Source organism: Phaethon aethereus (assembly GCF_964289735.1).
Source record: "Phaethon aethereus genome assembly, chromosome: W".
In the NCBI taxonomy this organism is placed as follows: Eukaryota; Metazoa; Chordata; class Aves; order Phaethontiformes; family Phaethontidae; genus Phaethon; species Phaethon aethereus.
Genome location: NC_138581.1, coordinates 3514490 through 3537674, shown reverse-complemented (window position 1 = coordinate 3537674; position 23185 = coordinate 3514490). Strand labels below are relative to the sequence as shown.

General features: G+C 43.3%; 1 protein-coding gene across 1 annotated transcript; it reads right to left on the bottom strand.

Moving 5' to 3' along the window:
* Nucleotides 1–1512: 1512 nt before the first annotated feature.
* LOC309415094 (cilia- and flagella-associated protein 53-like) lies at nucleotides 1513–19209 on the bottom strand (the record flags this gene model as incomplete). Its single annotated transcript, XM_082012537.1, has 8 exons — nucleotides 1513–1753; nucleotides 3221–3323; nucleotides 3815–4031; nucleotides 5106–5324; nucleotides 8753–9056; nucleotides 15804–15977; nucleotides 18269–18498; nucleotides 19141–19209. The coding sequence occupies 8 exons, from the start codon at nucleotides 19207–19209 to the stop codon at nucleotides 1513–1515; spliced, it is 1557 nt and encodes a 518-aa protein (XP_081868663.1).
* Nucleotides 19210–23185: the final 3976 nt, after the last annotated feature.

Sequence of the window (23185 nt, the reverse complement as noted above, 5' to 3'; positions counted from 1 at the left end):
AGCAGGGCAATATCTTAGGGCTAGGTTCTTCCACCATTTACACCTGTGACTAGCTGAGTTGCTCTGCTAAGATCACCGATACTGTTTCAGATTAATACATATCTACCTTTACAAAGAGCTGTACAGCTTCCTCCACAGACAAAAAGCCTTTGTCAACTTGGTGTCCACTTTAAACTGAGGAGGTGACTTTGCAGGCAGTTTATACCAAATTCATTCCAAGAGGCCTGGGAGCTGGGGCTGCTGGGCTCTGATCCCAGCCATGTACCAGTTTCTCTATGCACAAAAGAGTCCTGGTGCTTGCCAACAGGGAGCCAAACACACAAAAGATGAGGAGAAAGAAGGTAGAGGAAAGTCTCAGTGAGGGGTAGAAGTTGGAGAAGACAAGGGTGGAAAAGCAGGGCTGGAAGAAAGATTTTAGAAGCCGAAAAGCTGAAGGAAGAGAGAAAAACATCTGCAAATAAGCAGCAGCAAAGACTCGGATGGAAAAAATGCAAGAAAGAAGATAAAACTTTTCCAAATGCCACAAAGTCCATGAGCAAGAAAGGATACAAGGTTGTAAATGGATTCTTCACTCCCCTCTTCTGAAAAGGACAGAGGAAAAACCAATGGCCTACATACCAGGGAGCTGGTCGAGGGCAATGCCATGGGGAGAAGCTGGATTGCTCCCACCAGTCCTCCTGGTGTCACTCACTGCTCCTCCTGCATAAAGGGCAACCTGGCCATTAACACGCGGAGCTGAGAGAGCAGTGAGGAGGTGTCCCTTCTCCCCACCACCAAAACCCTTCTGAGACCTTCCTGTTGACATCTGGCCACATTTTGTGTTGCTCTGTCTTAAAATGTGGTTGGTGCTCCAGCCTCCACGTTCTATGTGTTCAAACTATGACATTGGTGGCAATCCAAGGCAGTCCAAAGAGGAAGAGTTGCCATCAAAATGATAAATCACCACCCTTTTTGCACAAAAATAACAACTCCAGTCCCGCGCAATTTATTCTGTGCAAGCAGAGGCCTCACACACTAGCTTTGGGACTCTGATATTCCACAGCAAAGCAATATCAGCCCTTTAGTGTCCATCTCATAGTAACAGATTCATAGTTTTATATTTAACAAGGAAAATGAAGATGAGTCACCAAGTACTTTCTGTCTAAATGCAAAAAAGATTTTGCAAATATTTGCAGTTTGAAAGGCATTTTAATAGAAGTTTGATGAAACTCTTCTACAAATCTGTGCAGATTTTAAAGGATGCCTACATATAATTCCTGTCCTAATAATACATTATTATATTGCAGAGAACATACAGTATTCTTGTATTAAAATGTCAAACACTTTGCTTTGGATGGGTCATTTCGTCAAAAAAAAAAATCCATAGGGAAGAAATAATCTTTAAAATACTATGTTTCATGTATTTTCCAGTTAAATGTTTTGAGCATCACAGTGGAGAGGAGTCCGCTAACTTCAGTCAGTTATAAACACCCTTAGAAAATGTTTTTAAAGGCAACTGAGTGAGCTAAAATATCATAGTAAGTGATCTTCTTGAGAGTTAAGCATTAGTTTTCTTCTCAAAGAGTGGGTTTTTGCTCCTTTCTCACAAGGCCTTGATAGAATGTCCTGTATCCTTTCTTGGTAAGCTTTCTCTGCTGCTAGACCTGATTCATATTCTCGCTGCTTCTCCTCTTCCTCAGCATCACGGGCTTGTTGTCGATAGGCAATTTGAGCCCTAAGTTGCTCTTGGTATTCTTTTGCTTCCTTTACTTTTCTGGAAATGACATAAGAATAGCTTATTTATGAAGTGTGGATAAAAAAAAAATAAACAACATTATTATTATTTAATCTGCTAGCATTCAACCTTAGACTAAAGAACCATTCAAAACTCCTTGTAGAAGTTCAAGAATAACTGCCACTCTATTAACCAAATGCTACATGCTAACCTTATGTTCTTCAGAGAACGAATTGCATTCTGTTGTATCTTATAAAGCAGATGGCAAAATCAGTGCTTAACAAAAAAAAAAGAGCAAGAACAACTCCTTGTGATCAGCGTGCCTTCCCTGCCCCTCACAGTGGTGGTGTGAGGACAGAGAATGAGTGTGTCAGGTCTCAGTCCTCTCTTAGCTCAGGCTTATTGCTGCAGCAGCCTTACACCGCATCTCCGCTCCCTCACGCTGAAGGTAAGTTACTGCCCACGGGGAAGGCAGGGTGCAGGCTCCTGCTGCAGTGTTGTACTGATATTCTAGGAAATGGCTGTCAGAAGAAATCATTCTACCTCAAGACTCATCTATTACTTTCACTACCCTCTGGAGAAGCAGTGGAAGTCCACCTACGTGTTCAGGCATTTCTGGAGCAGGAGTCACACAGGCTCACACAGACACTTCAAATGCCAACAGTCTAGTCAAGACTTGTGCGCTAATGCAACACAGTTGAACCACAAACACTTAGTGACATCACTGAATGCCATCTTTGCCAAGTGAAGCATATCCAAAATGAAGCCCAGCATTTTTTTCCTTCAGAATGGTGAGATTCCTGCCATAACCAGGAGATTGTTACCAATAAAGCCATCAGAGAACACAACAGATACTGGCTCTGGAAGGAGCTCCTCAGTTACCTCCCATGGACGAGTGTAGAGAAAGGGCAGGAGTACAAGAAGGAATTTAAGCAAGTGAAATTAAGGCCCATTGCCCTAGGCTTTGCATGACACCCAGAGGAACATTGCAGCTACTGCGTATAACTATATTCTCACCCTGAGGAACCGTAAGGTAAGGAGAACCCCGTGCAGTTGCATTACGTGCAGTAGTCTGGTATTTTGGTGGCTGATTAAGGGATGTGTGTGGGCGGAGTTTAGCAGTAAGCCAAAATGCACTAGTTCTCCTTGGTAAGTAACTAATCTTTCATAAACCCTCCTCCCCAAACCTCTGCCACGCCCAAGAACAGCTCAGAGTATGAAGCGACATATTTAATAAACATGATGTATGTAAGTCACATGATGGTCTAAAAAGACCAAAACAAGGATATGTAATAAAACACCGTTATTTGCATGATGAGATCAGAATTAGTGATTTAATACCAATTGCAGTTTGGAGTTGGTAGGCTGCATGGTGGCAGAGCCTCTCTGAACAGAAGCAAGCTCACCCAGTGCTCTTAGAGTTATCTGAAAATGAGAATTAGCCTACTCACAAGTTTAAAAGATTGATCTGCAATGAAATTAACTGATGGCATCAAAGAAAAATACCTTGCATATTTTTCTTCTTCTATATGCTTGAGTTCTGTGATTGCTTCAGCTAATAATTTCCTCTCTTGAGCGACTTCTTCCTGCTCCCTTGCATTTCTCTGCACTGCAAAAAACCAAAAATACTTTTAGAAGATAACAGCACTACTCAGCTTGAAGGGACAGTGAGACTGTATTCAAGCCAGGTAGCTTTAATAGTAAGCTTGAGTTTTGTTGCTTCTGAAGAGGCACACAAACAATGGCAAGTGTATTAGCTTATTTGTTTCTCATGCACCCAGAATAGAAAAGATTTCACATTCAGAGCTTAATAATAATAATAAAATTAATAATAATGACTGCTTGCTCACACGATCCTTACTTTATGAGGCTTTGCTCTGGTGATAGCAATGGGAAATTAGTGTAAGGAATGCCTGTAGGAGTAAAGTTTCAGAAGCAGATTCAGAGACAGTGGCATTGTGGTCCACTCAACCATACAGCCCATGCATGCTGGGCCAGATGATCTTCCCAAAAGCAGCGTCTTGTACTCCCTCTGCCTTTGCCAAGACTTGCATTCGTAGGGTAGGTTTGGTGCACAGACAGCGACCTGTTATTACTTACACTTCTCCTCCATCTGCAGTTGTCTTGTATCCAGGATATCTTTCAGTAGCTGCTTTCTAGCCTCTTTTTCTAATCGCATTTGCTCAGCCTTCTTGGCCCAAACCTTCGCTGTCTCTTCTTTGAGAAGCTCGTCCACTTCTTTTTCTCGCTGTTTCTCCTCCTCCAGCTGTTGAGCCAGGTGTGCCAGATAAGCCTGTTGCTCCTTGAACAGCTCTTGCTGCAAACACACACACATTTGCAGATTTGAGTAAATGAGTTCAAAACATTTCAAAACATGAAGATAAACGGTGGTCTGCAGCCAGCGTGGGAATTGGGGAGCCTACAGCTCCATCCCAAACCCTGTCATGGGAAAGAGCTGTGCAGAATCTTCCTCCTGGCCAGTCCACAGCGCCTGGACAACAGCGTAAGAGCAGAACAAATCTAGAGTGATCCCCTCCCCCATAGCTGCCTACAACACAGACATTTTACAAACTTTCCACAGCTGACCAGGGTACTTGAACCTCACCTGCATTAGAAGCCTTGGGATCTGTAAATGTAATAGTAAATAATAATAAATATCACCTCTTCTAATTTTGTGCCAAGGTCTAACAGTGAATTCATAAAACTTTCCTAACCTACATAAGCTTCTAAATACCTTGAGCAGAGAAATTAATGCAGCTTCCAGCTCCCTCTTAAAGTTACTCTGAGACCCATTTTCACCTTGCAGTTGGACAGTTTTACATTTAGGAAGTGGCAGATACATCCATGGTTTCATGGCATCACCAGGATATTTAACATGAGGGTTTTGTATCTATATATCCAGCTATTAAAGATTTTAAACCATTTCTTAGTATTAATGAGTTAGAATAAGTTAAATATTTACTTTCCTCTGCAGTTACAAATATTTAATAAATCAGGTCCATGAAACAAAAAACATTTTTCTAACCTCCGTTACGTCCATGCAGTTTTAAGGATAAAAAAAGCTCAGGTGATCTATACACAGTGAAATCAGAGGGACAAGATTCCAGGATTTCCTGAGAGCCCGCTTCTTTTGACTAGCCTGGTAGCCTTGCTGATTGCAAAGCACACTGTAAAGTACTCACTGTGGTTTTAACAGATAATAGGCTTCTTCAGAGAAGTAGGGCGCTGGCAGGAGGAGAAGCAACAGGCTATGCAACAAAAGAATTAACTTGCTCAGAGAAAAGGGTTTGTGTCTGATCTCATTTATACTGTGCAGTTCACTAAGGGCCACAAAATTAGTCTAGATGAGTTATTGTCCCACACCTTCAGAATGAACACCTCTAGCCCTTACTTTTGTTTTTGTCTTCTCCTCAGTGTCTTCCTGGGGTTCCTGAAGAGATTTTTCTAAGATCTTCATCTCTAGGGCAAGTTCACCTTGTTTTTCTTTATTAAGACGATTCTTCTTATCCTGTGCTGCATTAAGCAACACATCTCTGCATTCCTTCTGTTTCTGTAGTTTCTCCATCTGAAGTTTTTCATTTTCTAGCTTAAGTAGTTGCTGCTGTTCTTCCTAGAACAGTAAAAATAGCCAGCTTGTAAAAACATTGCATAACTTCAAACTAAGTGATGGCTAGAATTAGTTTAATTGGAACACTGAAGAGCAAAGATAAACATTTAAAGCCTTTCTTGCTGACGTTAGAGAACTAGTGTCATCCATTAGACTTGTTAAAGCATGAACATTTTAGCATATCGTTCATTAGAATTCAGGATTTTCTCTTTAACCATCACATGCACTACAATACCAAAACACTGGAATGCCTGATACACTCCAGATATTTTAAGTGGATAGACAGAGTCATCTCTTGAGAGAAATCACTATCATTGCAGCACATATGATCTATATCCAAGTCTTCACACGCAGCCAGAACCACTAACCGATAACAAAGCCACGTGTTCCTCCTGTTTCTGCATATATTATCTGTCCTGTGTCTGTGCTGGATGTTCAGAGCACTGCGTCTCGTAGACATAAGGTTGCACAAAGTAATTGTGATGGGCATATTCTGGTGGGCAGTTCCTGAATTTCATGGCTTCAAACCATCCCACTTTATATTGGAAAGAACATGAAAATGGACAGTAAAGTTGAGTTCTTAAGAAAGAAACAATAAAAAATAGCAAACATATAATCAAGATCAAACAGCTATATGTATATTCAAGATTATTTAGACAAAAGAAAAAAAGAAGTCCCAAAGCAGCATCAATAACGTAACTTAGCATAACTCCTGAACATCCTGCATTTGAATAAATTTACAAGCACTCAGACATAGTCATAAAACAGCATGTGGCTATCATTAGCTTATCCACAGGTCTCAGAAACAATGCTTCAGCTGTCTTGAAGGTACACAGTTTTTCTTAACCTGTTTTTTAATTAAACGTCTCTATTGTAATGTCAATAAATATTCTAACATGCATCAGCAGGTTTGCCATAAACAGTGTGTCTAATGTTCCCCATACAGAAGTACAAACTGCACCTCCTAAGGAACATAACTTGTTATGCTGGATGTAAAGCACTCACTGACTCTTCCAGCATTTCAAAGCCAAAGCTGACTTTACGATCTTTCTGAACAGCCAAATTCATTTTCAGAAGCTGGTAAAACGGCTTTGAAGCTCAGTGTATATTATTTGAACCACTAAGTAATCCAAAAAACTATTGAACAGTAAAGAAGGAAAGAAGGTGGAAATAGTTAGCAGTCTACTGGGCAAGCTGGCACATCTTAAGTTGAATTCTGACATCAGTGAAGTTGCATGAGAGTAGGTAAGCATGGGATCCACAGTGCTTACTCTGGGAAAGTTTATACGACGGGGTAACACAACATTGCAAATGTACAAAGAAATCACTCCCAACCACCCATCTGCAAGCCAGGACCAAAGCGCTATGACAGAAATTCATCTAGCACTTGTGAGACTACAGACAGAATAACATGATTGGCAACACCTCAAGATATCAGTTTTTCAAGGGAGAGAAAGGACACAACGGGAGGAAGGCAGCTAAAGTAGGTAACAGCTAATGAAAAAACTAATGCAAAAATTGCTGTCTGTTTTGTCATCCAGACTGAGATATCTTGATGCACACACAGTCTACTGTGGCAAAGGTGCAAGTTTTGCTTCCCTAAATAACCATTTCCATTGCAACAACCAGAAGAAACCATTATACCCAGGGACGCTTAGCTGTCCATAGCATGTCCTTCACCCAGATGAAACCCCTGATCATTACAGGCTACCAACTCTGTCCTGAAAAACTTATAATGAGGCCATCTGTCACATCCCTCTTTTGCTGAAAAAGGATTACATCCCATTTTCAATACAGAAACTCTCCTTTATGGACCCTTTGAAGAAAGCTTTTTTTCCCAGAGACTAAATCACTTTACCAGAAATTTACCTCCTGACAGAGCCCAAGACAGCTGTCTGCAGGGGAAGCTACAGAGTCTTCTATTCTAATAGCATTTTTCTGAAAAGGCCAGTTAAGTGAAGTGTTCTTTGTCTGGGTGGTTCGGCAGTGCCTTAAAAGTTGTTACAAGAAAATAATTTTATTCTGCATGTGTTTAAATAAGTAAAACATTACAGTTTGGCTAGGAATAAGGACTCTACTGTCTTACAGCCACAATTTTCAGAGCTTTAGATCCATTATTGTTGTTATTTTTAAAAACTAGTGGAGTATGTATCTTGCCAACATCAGCTTCCAGTGCCTAACACAGTACCCTGAGTGATCATTCAATCGCTACACGTATATAGCTGCAAAATGAAGACTGAGCCTGAACCAAATAGTCTCCCATAACTCACAGTGTCAACACGGAATACTGTGAACTCGCAAGTCTCGCTAAAGCCAGCATGACTACAGCAAGCCTACACTGGGGAGAAATGAGAAAAAAAAAAAGAAAAAAAAAGAGGGCAGCAGCCAAACAGTCGGGCCAAGGTGGCCAAATGCCTCCCACAATGTGACACACAACAGCAATCAGCACTAACAGGTAAGAGAGCTTAGGCACTGCTTGCTAATCTGTTAAAAAAAGGATGTAGATTCTGAAATTCAGTCAGCTGGGACATAAGCAGTTGGGATTTTTCATATGAATGTCTCCTTATGTATGTGTCAGGGTCCTGAGCGCACCAACAGGCTCTGTAACCTCCCTTCCGGGGCTCGGCTGCCTGTGCTCGCAGCGAGCCCTGATGTGAGCCTCGGGAAAGAGCAGTGCAAGACAGGGCTGAGAGGAATCGCTCAGGAGCTGCAGCTAGGCTCAGTCTCTCGCCCTTCGTGCCTACACAAGCTATGCTGCAGCTACGCCTGCGCCTGAGGTCGATCCTGATCCACACCTGCTGACTTGACTTGCTGGCTTCATCTTGGACTTCATCACTACAGACCTGCCAAGCAGTTTGGACTGTTCCCTGACGCCGGTTACTGCCAGCGGACCTGCTCTGCTCCATTCCTTCGGGTACTGTGGGACTTTTGTCAGAGAGGACAGTGTACTTGCCTGCCCTGCTGTCACCTTAGGCTCCTGGCTCGCCTTCCACTCTTGCTGATTCCTCCCAGTGCACTTACCATGGTGATTAAACATACGTATCATAGTCTGAGATCTGGTGTTATGCGTTACAGCAGGGACACAAGACTCTCTAGCTATCCTGCAGGAAACTGGAAATCAGAAAATTGCAAAGATGTCTGGTAAAAGCTTAAAAACATTTCCATTTCCTACAAAGGTTCCGAGAGGCTTTGGATGCCAAAATCCTCTACAATGCTAAGTTTCAAAAGATGTATTTCCCTTCTGTAAACAGGAATGCATTTGCCACAGCTCTGGAAAAGAGGCTTAGCATAATAGGACAGTCACAGATACTAACGGGATCAGCGAAGATACAAATAAGGTATAGATTAATGTAAACGTCTAGTAAGCTTGTCATTAGGAGGGCCTTATATACAACCCTGAATTGAGAAATTGAGAATGATATGGAAGTTACCAGCAATCGAGCCTCTTCCTCCTTCAGCCGCTTTGCCTCCTCTTTGTGAGCACTGAGCACCGCTACCTGGGCGCTGAGCACATTCAGGATTTCCCGATTCTGTTCTGCTGATTTCTGCATCTCCACCGCCTCTCGCTTCTCCTTAGCCAATCTATCCTCTTTCCAAAGCTCTGCGAACATCTGCTCTTCCTTCTTCTGTTGCTTTTTCAGTTCCTCCTTCAGAGCTAGCTGGGCCAGCCGGTCTTCACACACTTCCTGCTGATGCTTCTTCATCCACTGTATACGAAGCTCCTCACATTGTTCTCTGAAAGGCAACATAACAGTTAAAAAAAAAAAAGTCTCAAAAATAATAAGCAAGTCTGGAGGTATGTGATGGATGGAGGTTCTCAGCTCATAACTACTCGAAGGACTACGGCTCAGAATGCCAAATTCTATGCCTGGTCTGACACTGACTCCTCGTGAGGCCTAAGGAATCACAGAGAATTTGATTCGATGGAGATTCTGACATTAATGAGTTGAAGAGCAGATCCTTTATTTGCATTTCTAAAAAATAATCTATATATACACATTATATATACAATGTGTATTTTATATTAAATGTATATGTGTAGTTGGAACATGTGTTGTGTCAGGTTTGTATATATGTATACTTTTTTAACACATAAAACACATGCACACTACACCTGTTCAAACATGTTGCTCTTTATTCAAATTAAGACTTTAGGTTTATCAGTCACTTGAAAGCTCATTCATTTTCAGAGCGGAAATTTAGGTTACACAGTTGAACAGGAACCACTATAAAGTTAGTAATTTTCTTAATGAAATTTCTTAATGAACATACACTATCAAACAATATTTAATTTGAACAGTAGACAAGCATTTTAATTCTGATCTATAACCAGGATATCGATTTTCATAAAATGAAAATGTGAAACTAGCAGACAATGGTGAAGATCTACAAGTGTCAAGGATCTGTAAGCTCTAAGGATGTGTGATAGACACACATGAATACTGTGAAGTCAAAAGGTATCTCACAATTTCATGCTGAATGAAACGATCTTCTACAGATTATTGCAATGCTATTTAGGAATTCATAGCAGACATCATAAGATATCATTGACTGAATCTTGAACCACTGCATGACAGCAGTCGTTCTGTAAAATGTGAAATACTATTTATACAATGTTTAGCTGACAATCCTGCGTAGCAAAAATATTAAATATTCATCAAGCAACTATCTCGCAGTACCATCAGTCTCCACATCGGGATAGTTATTTAATTTTCATAACTACAGCAATGAAACAAAATCTGAATGAATTCCATTGCCTAAGATTTTTTAACTTGAAACCAAAATTAAGTTTACCAGCACTAAAAGTAAACATTTGGTGGTTTGCTTTTTCACGTTCTGTGGCTCTGCTAAAGACCTGTCTTTGCAAAGTCTTCACTTTTCTAAATGATTCCTAAGTCCAATAGCTGCTGTCTCCATCTAAATGCACATCTATATTCCCTGACCTGGGTTTTGGGTATAGAATTAATAGGAGCGTTATTCTCTATCTGGGGCGATGGGTTTACACCTCCACAGAGGCTACAGAAACGATGCAAATTTGGCCTCTCCCTGAGGTCAATTGCTATATCCACTGGCAACAAGGCAAACAGGGAAAGAGTTTAACAACACAGGATGTGACTGGTTGTCTATAACTCATTTCTGCCTTAAAACTAGTAAGATTATGCTCTGGAATAACGGCTTCTTTACTTGACACTGTTCCTTCATCACCTCCCGCTCACCTCCTGCTAGCATGCACAGAATGAGCACAGCCTCTGGTATCATTAACGTGTGGCTGAGGCAACTATCAGCGTGTAATAATTACATGTGGGCTTACAAGATCTTCAAAATCTTTACCAATAAAACTCCACGCTAAGCCAGCCTAATAAAAATTACTGCGGGCTTATAAACCACAAAGAGCGTTTCCGCAAATAGCCCTCCTCAGGTTTAGGACCTGCTGAACAAGCTGCTGACAGACAGAAAAAGCGACAGTGCTGAAAGCCAGCCTGACCCTGTTCTCAGTGCCGCAGTGAGAGCCATCCAACCAGTCAATCTTCCGGTGGAGTAGTGCAAAATCAGAGCTGCGACTGCAGAGGGGAAGGGTTGCTACACCTCGCTCTCCCTTGGTGCTGCAGGAGTGGGATACAGCCAAAGAACAAAATGCTTGACCTGTAATTTCATGCAGAAGCAGAGGTCTCACCACATTTTCTTCCTGTTGGCATTCACTGTTTGCTGCTTCATGTTTCAGCTGTAAGCTTCTGGGGCTAGGGACATCTCTCTTCTTCCTCTGTTTGTAAAGCACCTAATGCCATGGAGCCTGTGGTGAAAGGTGCTAAACGCTACACACAAACAACGAAAGGGAGAGCAGTGCCATGGACGCAAAATTCTCATTTTGCTTGATATCCAGAAGGTATTTCTAACTTCTTAGCTGTTCCTGACTAAGAAGAAACAACAGCAAACTGCCAAGTCCCCTTTCATGAACACCAAGTTTCTAGAAGATAAAACCTCCCACACCTAGCAATTTTCTCCCCGAATCCTAATACACTCCACATCCTCTAACCAAATGTTGAGTTCTTTCCCAAGAGCTGGGCTTGTATCCTCTAAAGGAGAAACTGTCCCTGGAATGAGGAACCATCTTCAGCTCAGGTCTTCAGAAGAGAAGGGGAGGAAATACAGGAACAAAGGAGCAGACGCCAGTGCAGCCTAGTGAAAAGGGATGGCTGTTTTACCTCCTCGTATGAGATGGGAACCTTCTGACCACTCATTCACCAGTGTTCCCAGCAACGAAAGCAGAGAGCAGCACAGCGATGTGCATGCCATGAGCCACGACACACTCCAAGAGGTGCCCCTGCCTTCAAGGAGGTCAACAAATACACTACGTCATTGCTGGTTTTCTTACATTTTAACACTGGGATCTATCTTCCAGCTCCTGGGTAGGAGTTAGTGGTGATTCCAGACTACAATGCTAATTACAGACTTTTTATCAGGGCCTGTTGCAATAGGACAAGGGATAACAGTTTTAAACTAAAAGAGGGCAGATTCAGACTAGATTTAAGAAAGAAGCTTTTCACACTGAGGGTGGTGAACCCCTGGCCCAGGTTGCCCAGAGAGGTGGTCGATGCCCCATCCCTGGAAACACCCCAGGTCAGGCTGGATGGGGCTCTGAGCACCCTGCTCTGGTTGCAGATGTCCCTGCTCACTGCAGGGGGGTTGGACTGGATGGCCTTGAAAGGTCCCTTCCCACCCAAACCGTCCTGTGATTCTATGTATTCATGAAAAATCTATTTCTCAAATATTCTGAGGGAAACATGCCATTAGTGAGATTTGAAATCTTATACCACTAGAAATAACTGTATTATCTTCACACAATGGGTTCAAAGTTCTCTCAGCAGTGAAGGAATAAAGAATTAGTTATTCTTTTTCATGATTATAAACTAATCTGAATTTAATTGAATTCTCAGAGGGGAAGAGAAGTTAAATAAAAGTTCAGCATGGTTAGAATTTTAATAGAAAATAACCCTGTAATTGCTTGATTTCATCAAAATAATTCCTTCAAAGCAGCTTTCACAGCAACCTATAAACATCTGCTCCCCCAGATGGCTGTTCTGCTTCCTCACTTTGCTATCCTAAGCTTCTTAACATTAAAATTGTGCCTGTATGCAGCCACTTCCCAAAGACAGAAACTGCATTTATTCCCCCACCTCCCAGTTATTTATGTATTTTATGGCTGCAGTAGAAAGTTGCTGTGATAACAACATTCGCTGTATGGATGCCTCTGATGTTATCACAAGAAAGAGGATGTAATGTGTGTTTTATGCAAATTTTAAGACATTGCCGTTTTCTTTAAAGATACCAATGATGAACATGCCCTCGGGCTAAAACTAGCTGAATATCTTTTCATATAAGTTTTAGCCCTTCATGAAAATTAATTCCAGCGGGACTCAGGTGGTCCAAGGACTGCACCTTCTGCCACCTTGCGACAATGGACCCTTCCTGGCCAACATCACTAGTGAGCAGCTGTTAAATCTATACCCTCAGGCTATAGCTCCAAACCCAGTTCACATGGCTGCCAAAAGCACTGCCTTTTAGTACTCTGGAATAAAGTACCGGAGTGCTGTACACTATAGGTGCTCCTATAGCTCATGTTTGAGAATCTATACCTGTAAAAAGAGTGGAGCGCCTTGCTTGAAGTTAAAAGAAATATAAAGAAGTCTGTATTAGGTTTCAGAAAGACATTCAAAATAGTTGTAAATTCACAGACAAAGAGAAACAGAAAATAATGCGTATATCCACCTGTTACTGCAATGGCCTCCCAGGGCTCCTCTGGGTGTGCCCTAGAGCAACAGTCTCCAAAGTGGGGTGTGCAAGATAATCCACTGGGGTGTGGGAAGAAAATACGTTTTGTACCATTAATAAATAACATTCAAAATAAAAATAGTGTTTATTTCATCTTTACCTCACCCTCTTTTAATTTCTATTTTTGCATACGTTTTATAATGTACCTAATATACAAGTACAGTAGTGCAAATATAGAATTTATAAATAAGTAAAGATATTGGGGGTGAGCATGAAATTTTTTTTTTTTTTTTTTTTTTTTACTGGTAGGGGTGTGCAATCAAAAAGGTTTGGAGACTATGGCCCTAGAGGGCAGGTTCTGACAAAATTACACATTTCTGGTTGTGGGTCTTCAATAAGTGTTGCTTTCCTGAGCAGCAAAGCCGGCTCCCAGATCTCTGCATGTACCAGGATAGTTTAGGAGGAAGAGTAACAGCTAACAGTGGGGAGAAAAAAAAGCAGATTTGGGGCTACCTAAAGGCACCAAATACATGCAGATTCAGCTATTAGAAGTTACTAATCTAATCAGAATTGATCACCACAGTAAAGACTTCCTTTCTCATTGGAAAAGGACAGAGAAGAAAAACTTTAAAATATTTCTAAGCATATACATGAAGAAAAATATCTGGCTTTTGAATGAGGTATCAACAGACAGTTGAACTGTTGTCAGCTGGTGTTATTACAGTTGGTTTTTTTTAATAGGGCCCTTAATTTAAAAGTAGAAAGAGACAGAGCTAGAGGAACAGAGGGAAGAACTGACTATGGAAATGTATTTCCATTAAATCAGGACAGTTAAAAAGAAGGACTCTGCACTGTAGGATGAAGATTCATTTACAAAGATACTCAAAGACTGCTACTCACAACAGCTGTGAAGAAAGATGATTTTGCTACCTGTAAATCCCCTGAAATACCACAGCCAGCAGAATGTCACTCAGTAAAGCTCCAGCAACACTTTTCAATGGGATACTATGTGGCATGAATACTGCCTAGATCCAAGAGCAGACCGGGAAAGGTAGAAGGATGATGGGAATGATCCCACGAGACCAGAGTGAACCATATATCAGTAGAGCTATACTGGGAAGAAAGAGGACCTGAGACATTAAGACAGGCAACTGCAGTGTCAAAGTCCAAGTATGTATCTCCAGATGATGAAATTCACTGGTAGGATTCATTTTGCAATTAAAATACCCGAAATTAGGCATCTAAAACAGGAGCCTACATGTGAGCTAAATTCCCATTCTAATTAATGGGAACCTAATCAATGCAGTTGGGGGAGGCTAGGGTGTGGTTCAACTGGCAGACCAGTATAGGCCTACTTTAGGATGACATTAGGTTCCTTTAACTGTCCTGATCTCAATGAAGATCTACCGAGTAGAACACAATTTCAGATTCCCAGAGTATATAGAGATACTAGCCCTCAGACACTTACATTTAGGTGTCTAAATCGCAAGCTGAATCCCTCCTCCTTGGTATGTAAGACAAGCTACAAGTACAAAATAAAAGGCACTCCAGCAGCGTCTTCTCTAACCAATTTAAAAAGTGAATTTCAACCACTTTGTGCATGGGTAGAGATCAAACCAGGAACTGTAAACTGTGAGTGCCATACTTTAAAGCCAGCATGCAAATTTAGAAGTGCATATCCTCCCTTGACACCTGTCTCAGTCAATGAAGCCCACATTTAAGAAACCAACATTTATCTGTGAATTTGGTTAATTAGAGTTTGTGCACAAGTGAAAGCAAGTGTTGGTTTTTATCCCCAGCCTCTGCACAGAGAATCAGGTGGTGTGGATTTCCATTGCACTGTGGGAGACTGGGAAGAGATACTTCAAATGATTACAATTAAATTACATTAATATTATTTTCATCCCTTCCTTGAAAAAAGGGTTTTCAAGACTTGAACAAGTCAGATTTCATGCCAAGGCCTCAGGGCCTGATAAGCACCTGCAAATCTTAATGACTTCAAAAGACACTGCCAAGCTCAGCGTCCACGAGGACTTGGCGCAGAACTTCAGATTGCATTAAAACCTCAGCTTCGGCTGGTACTCTTGAAAATATGCAATAAATAAAAATACTGTGGTTTTGGAACATTTTAACTTTCCAAGGATCTTCGATGTGTTAGCTTAATAAGCATGATTTAGGCCAAATTAACCTTCCATGAACCCTTTTCAGCCCAGTAATAGAAAGCTGAAATAGAACTATACACCACATGAAGGAATTACAAAAACAGCTGATTTGGCAGGTGAAAGTGCAGGAATGCTCACACAGGAAAAGGAGTTTCGCACTACACTTGGAGGAACGTTTTCATGGTATCTCAACACTTAAACAGAGACAGGACAGTTCTCTGTACCTGTCGCCTTCATCTCTATTAATTAATTTTTTTCCTCACACACTTTACTGAGCATTACACCATTGCAAATTGGGATCCCTGGTCTTTAGAAGCTGGACGCTTTCATCAAAAGTCAGAAAAAGACTATACTCTGCTCCACTGCTTGCAACATAGCTGAGGCCTTTCAACTTCTGGCAAAGCTCAGACACCTCCATCCAACCACCTTAATTTTTTTTGTTTTATCATTTCAAGCACATTCATCTTTCCTTCCTCAGTTTATTACTGTCACCTTCTTGTTAAATTGCCTCTTAGTATTTACTTAACCCAAATTCTATTTGGTAAGATACCTGAATTGCTGCTCTCGTTTTTCAGCTACCAGCTGTTGTCTTTCTTTTTCTCTCTTCTCTCGCAGTAATTTTGCTCGCTCCTTCATTTTCTCTTGTTTCTCCAGTACCGTTTCTTCAAGTGACTCCATCTCAGCAAAGTACCTACTTTCCTCTGCCTCCAGAAGCTCACGAAGCCTGTAATGAAAACATTTAAATAAAAGCTAAAACAATCCTCCTGTTACATTACAAAGTTTTAGTTTATTTGTTTTGAGTGCAAAATGGGTACTGGGCTTCTTGCAGCACTTCTTGCAAATGCCAAAGAAGGGAACATCAAATTTTAACTCATGGATCATTCCTGTTGTGCCCATGGAAGGGATCTTACACCACAACAGGAATGATTTTGTCCTGGCACAATTTAAGCTCCTTATCTTACAAACCCATTTCCAATGCTGCTTTACAACTTCAGTCCCCCATTAAACAAATTCTTCTAATTTCCAGACTACATTTGTCACCGGGTGGTATCAGTTTGGTCTTGTACTATCATTATCCTTCAGTGTAATCCCTTCCTGGTATTTACCACCCTTCTCTATGCATCTAGAATGGTATCTTCTCTCAAACTACCTTTTGTTGCTCTAGCATCACTCCATAAACCACTTCATCCTGAAAGATCTTTGATGAGAAAATTATGTCAAATTGGCAATTTTTAAACACACCATCATTTACCTCTCTACTAATCCTAGTGGTAAGAAAACTGGGGCTAAGAAATCCAGGAACTCACTAATTCCAGCCCAAATGCCACAGTGGCCTCTGGGAAATCACTCTCACTTTTAAGCAATAGGATGCCCCTGCTACTGTGTGAGCAATAGCCCTATGGACCTACGCTGGCACTGCTGGTGGGAGTTAAAGCAGCAAAGCCAAAGCCCTACTAATTCTGGAAACTGCATTGCACTCTCTTCACCATGTACGGAGCCGAGTCTCCCTGAAAAGACAGCATGGGAATCTTAAGCAGATAAATAAGAACCAACTCCATGAAGTTCAACAAAAAAACTGCACCTGGAGAGGAATAATTGCATGCATTGGTACATGCTGGGGGCTGACTGGCTGGAAAGAGGCTCTGCAGAAAGGGACCTGGGGGGTCGTGGCAGACAAGCTGAACCTAAGCCAGCAATGCACCCTTGCTGCAAAGAAGGCCAATGGCATCTTGGGCTGCATGAGGAAGAGCACTGCCAGCAGGTCAAGGGAGGTGATCCCTCCTATCAGCATGGATGAAACCTCATCTGGGGCGCTGCGTCCCGTTCTGGGCTCCCCAGAACAAGAAAGATACAGACTTAGTGGAACGAGCCCAGTGAAGAACCACTAAGATGATTAATGGCCTGGAGCATCTCTCCTAAAAGGAGAATCTCTCCTAAAGATCTCGCTCTCCTGTGAAATCTGGGACTGTTCAGCCTCAAGAAGAGAAGGTTCAGTGGGATCTTGTCAATGTACGTAAACCCCTGAAGGAAGGGAATGCAGAAAAGCGAGACAGCTTCTTCTCAGTAGCACTCAGTGACAGCACAAGAAGCAACAGGCACAAATTAAAGCATGTGAAATTACACCTGAACACAAGACTTCTTTTTTTCCCACTGTGAGGGTGGTCAAATACTGGAACAGGTTGCCTACAGATGTGTTGGAGTCTCCATGTGCAGAGATAAGCATAACCCAAATGGACAGTCCTAGGCAACCTGCTCTAGGTGACTGCTTGAGCAGGGGGTTGGACTAGATTTGTCTCAGGATGTTCCTTCCAACCTCAGTGATTCTGTACAATTCCTGTCCTGTGAAGGACATCAGACTGGGGTATCAAACTGATGACCTTCACAGCTCCAAAGTCACTTAACGTGAAACAGTAACTGAGAAATTCAACCATATCAGGTTTTTTTCTAAGACCAGCACAGCACAATTCTGTTCTTTACAAGACAATAGTATGTCTCACCTTTATTATTTTTGAAAGGCTTCTGACAAATTTTAACTTCTTTCAACTGCTTCTGCTGCAAAGTATTATTTGTAGGACCTAAAAATTAACCTGCTGAGGTTGCAACAAAACCCTCAGTTACACCCAACAATTAGAGCTTCTGACACTTTTCTCAAAGTACTCTTCGTTCTTTTTAAAAATCAAGCAATGAAAGTGCTATAATACTACTTTTATCTTGCATTTGGCAGACAAGGCTCTAAATGCCACATAAACTGTACTAGTTACTGTGTTTGAACACATATCTCTATTGAGATGTGTAGATTATCTCTACACTAATATCTCTATTGGCTCAGTGATTAGTACTAGTAATAAGAGCCCAACAGCTACTGTTTGCTCTACATTGCTGCTTGACCGCCAATTAAGCACACCTATGCTTTCTGTTACAATGAATAACGAATACCATGCCACAATACACAGAGCTTAGCTCTAAGCGGACAGTTAAGTTGAAAATAACAGGGCAGATATCGGTATTAGCTACCTCTCTCGTCTCATGTCAGTCCCTGCCAGATACTCCTGCATTGTTGCATCCACCTTTCTCTGTACAATGCTGTGCAGCCATTTTTGTTCGTTGCGTTGCTGCCACTCATGGACGCTGCGACACTGGTTGTACAGCTTTAAGAAATCAGCATTTTCAAGGAGTTCCTTTTCTTTCTGTCTGCGGGCCAAGAGAAAGTTTTCACTTGTTTGTTCTCTAGGAGGCTTGGCTCTCTGTAAGAGAAAGCATATGTCAGTGGTGGAAATACAATCAGCTATTCTGGTTTTGATTTTTTTTATTTGAATTCATGACCAAATAAGTATGTAACACCAAACGATGAGAGTTCAGGGTAATTAGGGGCAAATCCCAACAAGCCTTGCCTTGAAAAGCACAACACCAGCACAAAGAGCATGAAATAGCTTCAGGTGCCAGCACTTGTCTGCTGCTCAGGCTACAGCTTAAATCTTACTTATACAGTCAAGAGAGCGCTCACGGTCTGCTTTACACATATCGAACAAATGTTCTCACCACAGGTAACCTCCAGCCACCTCCCGCTCCGGCACAGCTCCCCTGGGCTCCGAGCGCCTCCTCACACACCACCATGCATACGCGGGGCCCAAGTACCCCCAAAGGAGCTACCTCGCCCCGCAGAGGTACAGTCGGACCGGCTCCCCCAGAGACCCACAAGGGATGACAGCGGGGCCTCCCAAGGCCCTCAGCCCGCACGGCACCGGGCTACCCCAGGAATCCCACCCCGCACCGCTCCCGGCTGATCTCAGAGCGCCCTACCCCAACCGCCACCGGGTTAGGGTGCCCGCCCCAAGGACACCGCACCAGCTGGGAGCGGGGCGGACTCCGCAGGCGCGGTCCCTCACCAGCGCCAAGGAGTGCGGGACGGGCCCGGTCACCTCCCGGCACCCCTGCTGCCGCCGCCGGGCCTCCATAGCCACAGCCGTGCCAGCGAGCGGGGCCACGCGGCCGCACCGCCCGTTGCTATGGCAAAGCAAGGCGGCGGAGGTGACCTCATGACGCGGAGGACGCGCGCGTGGAAACCCTCTGGCGAAGGGAAGGGCGGGGGCGGTGGCGCGGTGCTGCGCATGCGCAGCTCTGCCGGGGGGCGCTGAGGTGGGTCCGGCCTCGGACTCGCCCCGGCCTCGCACACGCTGTGTCACCGCTGCCGGGACGCAGCTAGCGCCGGGCAGCCGGGTGGGCGCTGAGCTGTGGGGCCGCAGGTGCTCCGAGGGTGACAGAGCATACAGGGCCCCGTCCCTGCCGCGCATCAGTGCGGGCCCCACAGAGCCCGGCCTCTGGTGCCCCTCGTTACTGTAACGCTACCTCGCTGTGAAGTGCTGGTGACATCTAGTGGGAACAGAGGCTGCCGCAGATGGGTGCAAGAGTGAGAAAGTTTTGAGTTAACAACCGCGTAAAAGGAGGATCCGAGTTCAATGGCGAGAACGGGTTCCCTGTGCCCGCAGGCTGATGGTCGCTGTGTGAACCCCACAGCATCAGCTCCCTGGTCAGGACGGGCGGGCCCCTGGTGGAGACCTCCTGTGGTACGCGTCCTGCCGACGGACAGGCTCCAGAGCTGCCCGGGCTGGAGGAAAACGGGAAATAAAACATTGGCTGAGGATAAGTGATTGCTTCAAAGTTCGTTGCCCCCAACCAAGTCACAGGAAAAAGCTGTCGCTGAAGCTTTGAAGCCCCGGAACACACATACGGCCAAGAAGTTTACTTTCCTGCAGATAATCAGGACTTGGCTGATAACAAGTTGAAAAAATGATCCAAAGGAAGAAAGGTCAGTGTTTAAGGATGACTGTAAAGCTTGCTCTCATTCCATTGCAATTTGCAGTGCAGTTACTTCAGGTATCAGTGATGGGATCCTTGCACGATCAAAGCAAGCTGTATGATACACAGCATTTACACACTGGAGTATGTGTTAGGCCACCGCGGTAGTGCTTGAACTGGAATCTCTTTTGAGTTTTTTTCAGTGGAGACTTGCGCTATTTTCCTGTTGTGACTTAAGTCTTTGAGATGTTTGGGAGAGGGAAACCACTTCTGGGAACTGTGGCTTTTCCCCCAGAAAGCTCTCCTACTTCAGTATTGAGAGGGCTGAATTTCTTGGTATGGTATTGTTTTGCCTAATATTTTATGGGATGTTTAATGGGAAATGTTGCTTTAGTCTTAACATTTATACAAAACCACAGATCAATTTTATGTATAATAAATAACTATAGACAATATACAAATGTGCACCACTTCCATCTGTTTGAAATCTAAAAAAAACCCAGGGTGCATGTGGATCCTCCAATCCCTCTATTAATGTTTTTTTGTGAAGTCTCTCCACCAGCTTTGAAAAGATTTTTCTCCTGAAAAAGCTCATTTTAGTCCAAAGGCATGATGGATGGCTTGTGACTTTGAGTTTATTTTACATTAATGTTAGATGAAAAAACAGATTCTCCTTAACTTACATTCCAAAGGGGATCCTGGTCACTGCGTTGTTCTCCAGGGTTTCCTCACTGGGGGAATATACATAGTATTTATATAGCTTATGGTCTGTCTTAGTTTGCTAGCTTGGATTCTCCTTCCTGAAACCTCGGTCTCGGGAACAGCCAAGGAACTTCCCAGGAAAAAGCCCCATTTGACACTCAGGTGTCAACAACTGCACAAAAGTCGGAGCTTTAGATGTGGGCCAAGGTTTCAAACCGCTTTAAGCGGAGTGCAACCAGCCAAAAAAAGGGTTGGAGTCACGTCCTTTCTTTCTCTGGTCAGCACAAAGATACAGCTCACGTAGCTAAACCCTAATAACGGGATGACGTGGCTTCTAGGTCTTGATCTGCCTCGACTCAGCTGCGTAAATGCTTATGTCGGCATGAGGGAAGGTCTGGGAATGAGGGGGGGATAGGACAGCACGCAGTGATGAGTGAGAGCAACTCGGCAAACCAGAGCCATTTTTGAAGAGCAAAATCTGTGGTGGGAAAACCCAGCAAGGACAATAGGGCCTTCCTGCTCTTCAAGAAAGCATATGAAGTTGATTGATATCAACAGATGAACAATTCCCCCTTTTCTTTTTACAAAAGAAACCTTTTACTTCTTCCTCTAGAAGAAAAATTAATTCAATTTAAGGGAACCAAAGTCATCCTCACCCCTCAATAGAAGACACAACTTTTCCTACAGTGGCTGCCTGTTCCTTTTGTGTGGGACTGTGGTGGCCACATGAGCCAGCACTTGGGCATGCCACGTCCCTTCCTTCTGCAGAATCAAAAGTCATCCTCCCCTCAGAGATGCCCTGGGCTTCCCAGGCTGGGGCTCTCAGAAGTTGCCAGTTCCTCTCTGGTTCTGAATTCCCCTGCGGTTTCTCACCAGTCACTCTCCAGACCATCTCAGCTTCCTCTGGTCATACTCCCTTCTAATCCTTCCTGTCAGCTCCTTTCAGGCCATCTTCAAAATACTTGCCTAGGGAAATTGTGACTCCTGGGTTTTGTGTCTTTTGGGTACTTTTATTCTTTTTTTTTTTTTTTTTTAAGGATTTTCTGTTTGCTCAGATCCACATGACTGTCTGAGTCAGGAATAGGGGTAGGAGAGTCACACAAACAGAACTCCAATGACATGCTTCACATGAGTAGCAGAGCTCAGAACATACTAACGTGCGTTAAAAATACAAGTTGAAAATAAAGCCTTTCCTTCAGCTGTGTGTCACAGCTGGTACCTGCCAGCCAGTACTGCATGTCCTGGTGCAGAGCCCCAGCTGCGGCAGGAATGTGCAGTTTCCCTCAAGAAAGCAGCCTCGCATCTTGGCTCTCATCTCTCACCTTTGCGATTAATTTGAATTTGTGCTGGTAGTAAGTTGTGCAGCCTAAGAGTCCTGCAGATGTTTCATCATGCAGCTGGTAAGCAGTGTTGACTATCAGCATTCTTCAGGGTTATCTGTAATAAAGCACTGTTTCTGTTGCAGCCATGTGTCTCCCCAAGGAATTGCATGGCAGCAAGCTGCAGGCTTCTAGTGTTGGCGCATCATTCAGAGACAAATAATTCTTAATGTTTAATCAAATCTGAGCTTCCTGTGAGGGCTGTGAAATTTTGAGTTGGAGTCCAGGAGTAACTGGTCAGCCTTCAAATGTTAGGAGCTGAAAAGAGATCCGCAAACTTTATGAGTGAATAAAGGAGGCAGCTGATGGGACAGGTCTACGTTTGGCCTTGGCTGGTGGTGTCATCTGCGTGCACGGGTCATGCATGGTCGTTGTGGTTTACATGTAGAAGTGCGCAAATCAGAGTCCTTCCCTGACCACATCTCAGCCAGGTGCCATCACAAATGTTCTTTTTTACTCCCAACTCGCACAGCGGAAGGGAGTGGGAGAGAAGATCAGCTGGTCTCCTCTCTCCACACCCACGGGCAAGTGGAGAAGATGTTATTCTCATTTCTTTCTCTCAACCTTGAAAGAGCAAAGAGTAACCACAAAAAAGGAACACAGCGTGAAGGAGGGATGAATAATCCCAGCATGAAAAGACCATCATGAACACAGACAGCGTGTCTTAGGGCTGCCCCACCAGTGGATTTATGCATTTTGGTGGATCCGGCCATTAAAATTGCACTTATTTCTGAAAAGCTGCCTGTGGTCCTTCCCTACCTCCCTGCCCCAAGCACTGATCCACTAGTGCTCTCCTCAGCAAAATCCTCTTCCTTCTCCTCGCTGCATGCTCCAGGTTTCACCAAGAAGACTCTCCTGCCTGGGCTTGTTGGTACCCAGTGCTGCCGGTATTCCTGTCTCTATAGAGCTACTGTTTAAGTCATGTGCTGGACACAGCCCCAGAGCCTCACGTGGTTTTAGGTGCCAACCTTTCACTTCTGCCACTGGGATCCAGAGACCAAAACATCTTTGAGTTGCTTTAGCCGTATCTTTTAATTACAGTGAAATATCACAG